Source organism: Sorex araneus, chromosome 2 (assembly GCF_027595985.1).
Source record: "Sorex araneus isolate mSorAra2 chromosome 2, mSorAra2.pri, whole genome shotgun sequence".
NCBI classification, from domain to species: domain Eukaryota; kingdom Metazoa; phylum Chordata; class Mammalia; order Eulipotyphla; family Soricidae; genus Sorex; species Sorex araneus.
Window position 1 is genome coordinate 294,704,555 of NC_073303.1, and position 12,789 is coordinate 294,717,343.

The following is a 12,789-nucleotide window of genomic DNA, read 5'->3' on the forward strand; positions in this document are numbered from 1 at the left end:
TTTCTGTTGCTTGAGGGTTCTACTCCTCAGTGCTAGGAGCCCATGCAGGGAATCAAACACAGGACTCCTGCATGCAAAGCTTGTGCTTCTGGAGAATCAAATTCTCCGCAAAACAGAGGGCTCAGAGCAGCTTTTTGAGAAATCCCTGCTTCCCTGGTGCAGTTCAAGGAAGTTTTGAGAAGAAGGGAAGGGTTGGGAGCAGGTGCTTGAAGCAAGACCTCCTGCGTCCAAGCCTTGGGGTGGTGGAGGAGGAGCGAGATGGTTTCATCTAGAGCAAAGCAAAATTCTCGAAGAGAAATAGCTCACTGTCTTGAGTGACATGGTGGAGGCCTCCAAAGAAAGGCATCTGTCTGGCATTCTCGGGGGGCATTTTTAATAGCATATTTTGGGGCTGCTTTATACAGGAAACTTCTGCTTTCTGTAGATTAGTCAGTCCTGGGAGGGGGCGATCAGGACACATGTACAAATTTGGGGGAGAAAATAAGTTGTATATAACAACAGTCTAAGCCAATCACATAAAAAGGGTGCTGGAGCGTTAGCACAGCGGGGAGGGTGTTTGCCTCGTATGCAGCCAACCCAGGTTCAATTCCCGCCATCCCATATGGTCCCCCAAGCCGTGCCAGGAGTAATTCCTGAGTGCAAAGCCAGGAGTAACCCCTGAACATAGCTGGGTCTGACCCAAAAAGCAAAATAAATAAATAAATGAATGAATAAAAAATAAAATAAACATACAATGGATAAAAACATATAGAAGGATTTGGATCAACTATGAAATGTCCTAAGCCAACCCCGTAGAGATAGTTAAATGCTTATGAGATAGTTTAAGCCTATCCCAGGGGTAAGGTGGCCAATTCTAGGAATGTAGGTGGCAAAAGTACAGAATGTCTGATTTACTGGGCCAAGTTGGTAAGGCGGGTGACCAGGGCAGTTACAGGAACTGGGTGGCAGACTGGACCTGTGGCAGGGCCTCTGGCTGTGTCAGGCACAGCGGATCACCTTCAGGACGGCCTCAGCCTGCCAGGCCTTTAAATAGGGGCTTAATTGAGGTGTGGTTGTTTGTTTTTTTTTTTTTTTTTGCTTTTTGGGTCACACCTGGGATGCTCAGGGGTTACTCCTGGCTCTGCACTCAGGAATCACTCGGGACGGTGCTCGGGAGACCATATGGGATGCTGGGAATCGAACCTGGGTCGGCTGCGTGCAAGGCAAACGCCCTACCCGCTGTGCTATCGCTCCAACCCCATCTTTTTTTTTTTTTTAAGGGAATTTTGCTAGACCCCCTTTGGAAGGTGCCCATTATTCTCCCTTTGTAGTTTTCAAAGATTTAACCTGATTTGTCTTTTGTTTGTGCAGATGAAATTATGCAACAAGAAATCAGGCCCTTGGGGGCAGTGGATCTAATGGAACAGCTTCACAGACAGTTTGCCATCCTTTCAGGTAAGGGACAAAGTCATTTGCTTTCCCTGATTTTGTTGGTGGGTTCTGCTGGGAGGACCTGTTCTCTTGACGTACACGGTACTTACATGGTAAATACATGTAAGTTCCTGGTACTTACAAGGCCAGCACCCCCTTTACCTCATCCCGGACTAGCTGGAGATGGTGGGGTCTAGAGATGCCATTCTCTCTGTTGTTGAGTTCCTTTTAGACTGTTTGAGATGGGGGAAGCATGAAGCTGAAAAGATTCTAAGGGAGGAAAAAGAACTAACTACTAAAATCAGCTTCCACTCTGATCTTCTTCTGGAGTGTTCTTCCAAGATGCAACAATGAGAGAGTCTTGGTTTTGAGGATCCTCGAGTGTTTCTGAAGTTATTTGTGCTCAGAGTGATGATTCTGTTATTCTTAGTTCTGTTCAGGACTGAATTTCAGTGCATTAATTTTCATTAAACCTTTGGTAATAAAAACGATGAATATTATTAATGAAAATTTAGATTTTTTCTGAGACTAAGCGCAACCCAGGAAAGTTTTTCATTTCTAGAATACTATTATTTCTCACTTAGCCAAGGATTACATGATTTTAATTACTGAAATGGGGGTAGCGTAGAAAATTCGGTTATGGTTAGAACGAGTTTAGAAGCATGGCTATGTGACCTTTATTACAAGTCATAGAGCATTGAGGTGACAAACATACCTTTTATGAAAAAAATTATCATAGATATATCATTACATCACAGACAGAAAATGTAGTTGATATGAAATTTATTTGACGATGTAGATATAAAAATAGCTGGTTTGGGGGTCTCTCTAAATCATATTTAATGTATTTCAAACTCATCCCTGCTGAATTAGAGGGAAACAAGATATTAGAATATCTTTCCTCACCCTAGAGTTGCACCCTGGGTGGGGCCATCTTACCCCCAACACTCTTGGGGGGCCATACTCTGCTCTCCCTGTGGACCACTACTCAGAGGGTCACTGTAAGCGCCCTAACACCAGGGTCCTCATTTTCCTTGTAAAGGTTTTTTTTTTAATGTTTTGGGACCATACCCAGGAGTGCTGGGAGAACCTTGTGGTTCTGGGGATCGCACCCAGGCCTCCCACCTGTATAGAATTCATACCAGCCCAGAGCCCCTCTTTCACTTATTTCTATTGGCATCACCAATTCTCAGAACAAAGACTGGAGGATAGCAATTGTTCAGTTCAAGATTGTCCAAGTTTCCGTGGTCTGTTGTGTGAGGCCAGAGTACTCCCTGCTACCTCCATGTTGGCCAGTCTTGGTACTGATGGGCGTGCCTGCTTCTCCTGGACCAGTCTTGGTACTGATGGGCGTGCCTGCTTCTCCTGGACCAGTCTTGGTACTGTTGGGCGTGCCTGCTTCTCCTGGACCAGTCTCGGTACTGATGGATGTGCCTGCTTCTTGAGGTGCCACTTGTAGCTTCCCACAGGAAGCCTGCGGTTGCGTGCAGCAAGATGCAGGATGGTGACTGCTTTGGGTTTCTGCGGACTATGCAGTGGCTCCATCACACAGATGTCAGGAATTGGTGAGGAGTGGGTGGTGGGTACCTGATGCCTATCAGCAGCCTCAGGACAGGAACCTGGCTTGTTCTGGGGAATGAGGCTAGTGACTGATTTATGCATTTGTTTATTTTATTTTATTTTTATTGAAACACCGTGAGATACAGTTACATACTTTCACGATTAAGTTTCAGTCATGCAATGATTGAGCACGCATCCCTCCACCAGTGCGTATTTTCCACCACCAATGTTCCCAGAATCCCTCCTGCCACCCCTATCCATCCCACCCCCTGCCTCTTCGGGAGGTACCTTTCTTCTTTCTCTCTACTTTTGGGCATTATGGTTTGCAATACCGATACTAAGAGGTCATTGTGTTTGGTCCTTAGTCTACTTTCAGCACACATCTCCCATCCCGAGCAATCCCTCCAACCACCATTGACTTGGTGGTCCCTTCTCCTGATTTTTTTTTTTTTGCTTTTTGGGTCACACCCAGCGATGCTCAGGGGTTACTCCTGGCTTTGCACTCAGGAATTACTCCTGGCGGTGCTTGGGGGACCATATGGGATGCCGGGGATCGAACCTGGGTCGGCCGCGTGCAAGGCAAATGCCCTACCTGCTGTGCTATCGCTCCGGCCCCCCCTTCTTCTGATTTATGCATTGAGTGAACCATTTCTCTCTCTCTCTCTCTCTTTCTCTCTCTCTCACTCACTCACTCTCTCTCTCATTCTGTTTTTTGGGCCACACCCCGTGGTTCTCAGGATTTACTCCTGGCTCCTTTCTCAGGGATCACTCTTGGCCTTGCTTGGGGAACCATATGAGATGCTGGGGATTGAACTGGGTCAGCCACATGCAAGGCAAGCTCCTTACCTCCTGTTCTGGGGACCTTCTGCTCCCCCCAGTATTCACTTTTTTGAGTACTTTGAAAACATTTTTCTTTTTCTTTTTATTCTTTTATTCTTTTTTTCTTTTTGGGTCACACACCTGGCAGTGCACAGGGGTTACTCCTGGCTCTGCACTCAGGAATTACTCCTGGCGGTGCTCAGGGGACCATATGGGATGCTGGGAATCGAACCCGGGTCGGCCACATGCAAGGCAAACGCCCTACCCGCTGTGCTATCGCTCCAGCCCCTTTTTCTCTTTTTATTCTTAAAGTCAATATAGACAAAACATAAGTTGGTACCAGACAGCTGTGGATATGGATTTTGATTCTGCTCCTATATAACTTTAGGCAAAGTTTTACTTTTCACTTTCCTAATTTTGATGAGTTAGGTCCTCATCATCTTGAGGATTAAATGACATTAAATGACATCACGTGTGTGAAAAATGCTTAGTATTACAACTGTCAGGTAAATATTTGTCTTATATTTTATTTTGGTTTTTGGGCCACACCCGGCAGTACTCAGGGGTTACTCCTGGCTCTGTTCAGGGATCATTCCTGGCGGTTCTTGGGGGACCATATTGGATACCGAGGATTGAACCCAGGTTGGCCATGTGCAAGGCAACTGCCCTACCCACTGTATTTTTTCCTGATAGATTATAATCTGGCAGAGGAGGATTATTGTAAGGTTATGGGACAGTAGATAACTTTCAATATGACATAGTTTAATTATGCATTTAATTGTCAGTTCCCTCCTGCCACCCCCTTCCTTTTGTTGTTGTTATGATGGATGTTGTAATCACTGGGGCTTGGGGCGGCTGCACATACACACCCAATTGTGGTGTTCCCACGTCACACATTCAGTGGTGGTGCTCACCCAGGTTGGCAGACGTTTAGTGGCAATGCTCGCACATATGCTTGCCAGGGGTCGTACTCTGAATTGCACAGGTGATGGTTGTGGTACTCACACACACATGCTCAGCGGGGTTGTGCTTCCTGATGGGATGTCCCTACATCCTTTAGCTGCGGTGCTCCTGGGAGGCTGCCTCCCTCTGCTTTCACACACCTGGCTGGGGAACATCTCTGGGCGCGGGGGATCACAAACAGCAGAGCTCGCAGGCTCAGAGAGCAGAACTAGCAGGATTGTGCTCCCATGGGACACGGGGAATTTGAGCTCCTAATCAGGTGCTTGCACTGGCCTAGTCCTTTTTAACACGTACATAAGTATGCGTTACCTTGAGCAAACTGATAAGAAATTTAGGATTACATAAGATCAGGGATGTCCCACTAACGCAGAATGTGCCATAAAATACAAACTGTATAAGTTTTAATCCTTTTTCATCTGTAACATCATAAAGATAACTCTGGAACCAGCATTTTACACCTAATCTTAAGATCTGGACATTCTTCTCAGGTTATGAGCCTGGTGGGAAACGTGGTAAGTTTCACACAACATTATCATGGCATAGTCTGCATAGGCAACCAAGGCCACACGTGCCTGCGGCCACAGTTAAGTCCGGAACTGAGGGAAGCCTCGGGTCCTGGAAACTTGCGCTGGGCTGGAGGAGGCCTGTGCTTTAGGGAAATCTCTTCCCCCCTGGCCCAGACGGTCCTTTCATGCCCAGCTTTGGGCATCTTCTGGCGCTCAGTTTGCCTCCCTCGTGGGAACCTGAGACAGTGGGGCTTCCGGACCACCAGAGTGCCTGGCAGCAGAGGGGATGAAGGTGAAGGTTAGGTCTGCCCCGCGGGCCTCCCAGGTGTGGAGCCCTCTTCCCAGCCCTTCCTCACTATGGGTTCCTGCTGGCGGGACTGGCAGGGGACTCAGAAGCTTGAACGCACGCACCTTGCACTCACATTGAGCCATCTCTGGGCACGGGGTTTGCCCTCCGCATGCCAGAGCCTGGATGGACAGGGAGAGCATTTGCAGCGCTGCAAGTCAGGAGGAATATCAGCAGACGGGGGCGTCCCTGAGTCTGAACTAAACCACTAAACCTGCTGTCCCATCTTTAACCTGGTGGCTGCTGCCACGAGGCTCTTGTGCGTGCCTTTGTGCTGAGCTCTGTTCCCAGGGCTGGGATACCTTGTCTGTGTCTTCTGCTGAACTATCGTTTTCCTGTCCCGGGTTCAGCCCAGCGGGGTGGAGCTGTCTCAGCTCTCTGCAGATTTCGCTGAGCTCGGGCAAGAGCCAGAAGCCCAGTCAGACCCAGAGAGTGGGCAGGGGAGTGAGCGGCCCGTAATTTCCTGGCCTACTGCGCTGTTCACGCACTGCCCCCTCTGGGAGGAGAGCAGGGGCCTCTGGCAGGAAGCCTGACTCACATTCCATGTGAGATGGTGAAGCCATGAGCTGGCCCCCGCAGCTGCTGGAGAGACCAGGGCTGGACTTCTGGTGACTCTGACCTTGGAAGAATCCGCATGTTCCCCGCAACTGTGGAGGTTTCTAAGTTCAGAGCCTAGCTCGGAAGCAAGACAATATCTGCCGGCGGGTAGGGCTGGAAACACTGTAGACTTTGATCCCACCCAATTTTTATTTCACATTTCAGTGCAAGTAGCGAGTCGCTCTGAGTCACAGGTTTCTCATCCGTTAATGTCAGTTGTTTTGTTTTTGTCTTGAGGGCACACACAACGGTGCTCAAGAGCTACTTTCAGCTCAGTGCAGAGGCAGAGGTAGGGGTAGGAGACTTGGTACTGGAGCTTGAACCTGGGCCTCTCCTGTGAAGCATGCACCCCAGCAATTTTAAGTTATCTCCCTGGTGCTGAAGTGGCTTGGTATCTGGTTAGAGGAGAACTTAGTCTGTAGGACTTGTTTGAGTTTTAAACCACATAACAAGAAGTCTGGAGGGATAAATTTCTGGTATTGGGTCGGTAATGCTCAAAAACACTAAGGTCATCATCTTTGCAATCTTCTTGGTGAAGTCTCTTGACCCCCAGGTGGCTGCTGCCGCTCCAGACGCTACATCTGTGTCTGATGCAAGACGGAGAATAGGAATAAACAGCGGTTTCTCTTGTTCTTTTCTTGCCAGTAGCACAAATCCTTCCTAGACGCTCCCAGCTGACTTCTGCTTATTTCTCATTCCAGAGCTGTGTCACGTAGTCCTTCCTAGCAGCCGGAGTCTGAGAAGACAAGCATTTAGCTTTTTGACCACAACAGCAGAAGACGATCAGGAAAGAGGGCTGGGAATAAATTAACCATTTCATCACCGTTTATCAGAATGTCTTGCCTTTGCTTATAAGGAATTCCCTTTTGTATTCTCCTCTCTCTTTGGAATCATTGTGGGAGAATGTCTTTCCTTTATCTCCCCTTCTCATCCTCCCTCTAATACCCCACTTCTCCACTATTCTATACCCAGTTTTTCAGGAGCTGGTGTTCTCAGGGGCAAGTAGGAAGTTCTCACCTGAAATGATGCAGAGTGTGAAACCACAGTCACGAACAGGGCTGCAAGTAACTTGGTAACTTAGAAATGAAAACCACTACAAGAAAGACTAGAGCCGGCCTGTTTAATAAAATACAGTACAGTCCACCCACAAATGCACTGTTACATATTGCCATAATGCAATGACTGTATCACTGTATCACTATCATCCTATTGCTCATCAAGTTGCTCGAGCGGGCACCAGTAACGTCTCCATTGTGAGACTTGTTGTTACTGTTTTTGGCATATCGAATACGCCCACAGGTAGCTTGTCAGGTTCTGCTGTGCGGGTGAGATACTCTCGGTAGCTTGCCAGGATCTCTGAGAGGGGCGGAGGAATCGAACCCGGGTTGGCCGCATGCAAGGCAAATGCCTTACCTGCTGTGCTATTGCTCCAGCCCAATGCAATGACTAAAGGAACAAATGAAACTAATGGCCAGAGTATATTTTAAACCTGCTACATGGAAAATTCTAACTTCAACAACATTCAAAATTATTTTTGAAAATAATTTTATTTAATTGTGAAAAATTAAAATATTTCACATTTGTGTGATGTCTTCAGAAGCTTGTTAGTATTTTTTTATTTTATTGAATCACCATGTGGAAAATTACAAAGCTTTCAGGTTTAAGTCTCAGTTATACAATGCTGAAAGAACCATCCCTTCACCAGTGCCCATATTCCACCACCAAAAAATTAAACCAAAAACCCAGTATACCTCCCATCCCGCCCCCCCCCACTGATAAATTTCACTTTACTTTCTCTTTACTTTGGTTATATTCAATATTTCAACAAAAACCTCACTATTATTGTTAGGAGTTCCCCACTAGAGTTAGACCTGTTGTGAAGAGATGAGGTTGTGCGGCCGCGCGGTTTTGGATTTCTGTATTTTAGCAACTAAATATAGCAACTAAACTAAATTTCTAAAAATAGAAATTTCCAGGGAGATTTCTTCCAGATATTGGATCGTTGCAAGCTTGTAACTCTCATCTGTGGTCCTCATAATATGGCGGTCACCACGCCCTTCTTCCCCGGCAAGGAAGAAGGCGAGAGAGATAAATACCTTTCCCCTCCTGGGCAGGCATGGGGCTGCAGCTTAGTTCTCAGTCTGGAGACATTCTGCAAGGAGCTGCCCATATCAAAAGTAGCTTAGCTGGCCTCTGGAATCATGCTCGTGCAGCTGCGGAGAGGCCGCCCACGTGTGGCCCCCAGGATCACATCTTGGCGGCGAGCCAAGCTTGATAGTATTTTATACTCACAAAGCATCTCAAGGTAGACTGGTCACTTAATGCTACTGAATTGGAGTATGCAGGTTGCAGAAATGGTTCTTAATACATTGCCCCAAATGCCTTTGGTTTTTTTTGAAATTGTGGTGGAAGGGTGGTTTGGGGTCACAGCCAGCAGTGCTCAGAGCTTATTCCTGGCTCTGTGCTCAGGGGCCACTCCAGGCAGGCCCAGGGGACCATATTAAAGGAAGTAGGTCGTTACTGTATTCGTTAGGGCGGGCTGTGTACACAGCTATAATGAATAGACTCCAGTATGTTGCTCAAGGACAGTAGACATTTGGTTCTTCCTTTTAGAACAGTGCAGTCCGTACGGTCCTGAGCAGCAGGTGACTGACTTTTGCCCATGGGAAGGTTCAGGGATAAAGGCTCCTTTCACTTTGTGACTCGATTACTACCCACTCTGTGGCCTTTTTTACTCCCCGCACCCTGAAAACGGACAAGGAAGGAGAGCAGAGTGCTCACTGAAAGCCTTGCCCGGGCAACAGCACCCACGGCCTCGAGGGCCTGGCTCAGTCACACGAGGCCCTTAACAGTCGGGGCGGTTAGAAATGGGGTTCAGCTGTGCTCCTGCCCTGCTGTGACACAAGGTCACTGTCACTGTCACTGTCATCCATTGCTCATTGGTTTGTTCAAGCGGGCACCAGTAACGTCTCTCATTGAGAGACTTATTGTTACTGTTTTTGGCATGTGACACAAGGTAAATCAAATAAATCCTAGGAAAAGGGCGTGGTTTTTGACATGGACTCCTAGTGGCCCTGGAAGGAATAATGAAGGTGCTGATTCCTGTGCCCGGGCCACTGTGACTGGGATCCCTTGTCACTAGTGAAGGGGTTGCCTGCTGGTGGCTTGGGTGATCAGACTCCCTAAGTGATGTCACCATAGTGATTTTCTGAAATCTAGTGCTATTAATACTATAATTTTGTATTTGAAAGGAGTTAAGAGAAAAATCTTTAAAGTTCTCATCACAAGAGCGAAAAATGGTAACTCTGTGTGGTGATGGATGTTACCTAGACTTACCAAAGGGTGATTATTTCTCAACACATACATTTATCAAATCCTTGTGTTATACACTTTGAATGAATACAATGTTATATTTAAACAATAGCTCAATACAATTGGAAACACTTTTAAAATACTTTGTGATTTTATGTCAAATAAAGTTCAGGGTAAAATACTATAAATGGATTTTCCACTCCTGTTGTCTAGTAGGGGCTGGAGCGATAGCACAGCGGTTGGGCGTTTGCCTTTCACGCGGCTGACCCGAGTTCAATTCCTCCGCCCCTCCCGGATTGCCCGGCAAGCTACCGAGAGTATCGAGCCCACGTGGCAGAGCCTGGCAAGCTACCCGTGCGTATTGGATATGCCAAAAACAGTAACAAGTTTTTCAATGAGAGATGTTATTGGTGCCCGCTCAAACAAATCGATGAGCAACGGGATGACAGTGACAGTGACAGTTGTCTAATAAGGTACTTGGAAATCACACCAACGTGGACACTTCTTTAGTATGTGGGATAGATCATTTGGTGCAGGGCTTCTATTTTTCCAGCTAAAACCAAAAACCAGTTCTTTGGGAAAGAGACACTGGGGAGATAAACTGCAGGAGATTTCTCTCCCCTGGGTTGATCTTCTCCGCCTTTCTGCAAGATATCCAGGGTTTTAAATTCTCTTTGTGCCTTGTGCACTTCATAGTGCTTTCCCACAAGAAAGCAATTCTCTTGGCATTAGGCTAGGAGCAGTGAGGTTTATTTCATTTATGTTACCATTGAATTAGTTCTACTTTGATTTTCTCTGTCTTCATTAACTGGGCGTCTGTGTGATGCCTTTCTTTCCTTTTGCATTTCCATGGATTTCCACAAGATGGCACTGATTACTTTGTTGGTGGTTTGCTTTGCTTCCATGGCATGTCTTCCTTTTAAGAATTCAGGGGACTTCCTAACTGTTAAATCTACTGCCCTTGGGTGTCAGCCTTATGTTATGTTGTTTTATACTCCACCAATGAGTGCAGTCTTTCTACGTCTGTCCCTCTCTTTCTGACTCATTTCACTTAGCATAATACTCTCCATGTCTATCCGTGTTGAAAGCAGATCATGGACCAAACATGATGACCTCTCAGTATCTGTATTGCAAATAATAATGCCCAAAAGTAGAGAGAGAGTATAGGGAATATTGTCTACCATGGAGGCAGAGTGAGGATAGGAAAGGGGGGATATACCGGGGATATTTGTGGTGGGGAATGTGCACTGGTGGAGGGATGGGTGTTTGATCATTGTATGATTGGAACCCAAACATGAAAGCTTGTAACTATCTCCGGTGATTCAATAAAATTAAAAAAAAAAAAAGAATTCAGGGGTCTGAGTGATAGTACAGTGGAGATGGTATTTGCCTGGCATTTGGCAGACCTGGGTTTGATGATCCCCAGCACCTTAGCATCCCCTGAGCCCACCAGAGTGATCCCTGCGTGCAGAGCCAGAATTAAGCCCTGAGCACCACAGGATATGGTTCCAAACCCCAAAACCAAGCCCCCCATCTCCCCCAAAAATTCAGTAGCTGGTGGTATCCTCACTTAACCTCAAGGTCTCTCTCTCTGAGGTTCAATATTGGTATTAATCAAGAAGCAAAACAACAACAACAACAACAAAACTTTGTTTCTTAATGTAGGTGTGGATCATTTTTAATTTCTGCTTGATGAAAGGTAAAAATAATTAGTGATGTATCCAGATACTAATGAACATTTCAGTCTTTTGGTTCCAGGAAATGTTTGAGCAAATTATGGTCAGTGTTTGGATCTAAATTTAGCCTTACCAGAGATGCAAAATCTTGGCATTCACGTGTCCTTGAAACTTCCAATAGACAAGAAACTGCTAAGAGAAGAGTGTAGGCAAAAGCGAGAGTGTTCTTTCTCTGGTTTCTGATTTGAATTGTCGTGTTTTTTTGTTGTTGCTGTTTGATTGGGCTCACACAAAAACACCTGGTGATGCTCAGGAGTTATTTTTGGCTCTGCATTCATGCATTAATTCTGGTAGTGCTCAGTGGACAATATGGGATGCCTGGGATTGAGCCTGGGTTGGCCACGTGCAAGGCAAATGCCATTCCCACTGTACTATCACTCCATCCCCCTGATTTAAATTGTTGACAATCTGCATACTGAAAAGACTCAGTCTTCTCAAGGCTGAACAATCTTCGAAGCTCTAGGTATCTTTTCTTCAAATCTGCAGTGAGCACTCAGAATTAATTACAGGGCACTTCCTGGAGGAGAATGTCTGGCATCCAGACCAGTTGCACATGATTTCATTCCACAAGACTGGTCGCTGGGCACCCAGGCTCACGTTACACACACAAGAGACTCACGCAGAAAGAAAGCCACCATGCCAACTTACTCACTGCAGGATGCTGAGACTCATGGTTGCTTAGTGACACCTCCTCCCCTTCAAAACAAATTTACATGAAAAGTCAGAGGACAAGCCAGCAGTGGCTCATCAGGTGTGAACTCAGAGCAGCTGAGTAGGTAAGACGAGCTCGAGGATGATGTCACCTGCTAGACTGGGGCCAGGGCTGGGTTCCCATTGTGAGCCAGAACCCTCACTGAAGAGCATCACCCACATTGTGGCTCTGAGTCTCCCTCTTGGGTTGTTTCCTTCTTAGTCCCACGCCCTTATTAATCATAAGTCTTTATTAGGGCACAACATGCCTTGGTTCCTCTCTTTCGATAGGGGAAATCCATGTGGTTGTTTGTAGTTGGCTTTCATGTGGAAGCCATTTATTCATTTAAAGTAGCTCCCTCCATGGGCAGGATTTGGAAGGTTCTTGCAGCCTATCAGCCTTTACCACGGCTCAGGCTCTCTAACTCTCACTTCTTGGTATCAATATCAGATGTTTTCCCTTCATCGCCAAAAGCAATATAGTTGAAACAACTTACTGGACTCATAGAGATAGTACAGGGGTTAAGACACTTGACTTGCACACGGCCAATACTGGTTCCATCTCTGGCACCATATGGTCCCCTGAGCAACTTCCAGGAATGATTCCTGAACGCAGAGCTGCTGGGAGTAAGCCCTGGGCACTTCCAGGTATGGTGCCCAAACAAAATAAAACTTATTAATTATGTGACTGAATCCAAGGTTCAGTTGCTCACAACATAAAGACCAATATTTGAGAAACCAGAATTGATGTAAGAAAAGGAAGTTTGTGTTTTTCAAATGCTAGCCACTCAAGAGAAATGGCAGACTTGTTCTAAAACCATCTTACTCCCCTGCTAGGTCTTATAGCTGG

General features: G+C 46.3%; 1 protein-coding gene across 3 annotated transcripts in view; it reads left to right on the top strand.

Moving 5' to 3' along the window:
• Positions 1-12,789, top strand: part of MCF2L2 (MCF.2 cell line derived transforming sequence-like 2) — a 263,863-nt gene that overhangs the window by 40,129 nt on the left and 210,945 nt on the right. For all 3 annotated transcript variants that reach the window (XM_055124229.1, XM_055124227.1, XM_055124228.1), the window contains exon 2: positions 1,351-1,434. In XM_055124229.1, coding sequence (XP_054980204.1) covers positions 1,351-1,434 — 84 coding nt within the window. The remainder of the gene's footprint in view (positions 1-1,350; positions 1,435-12,789) is intronic.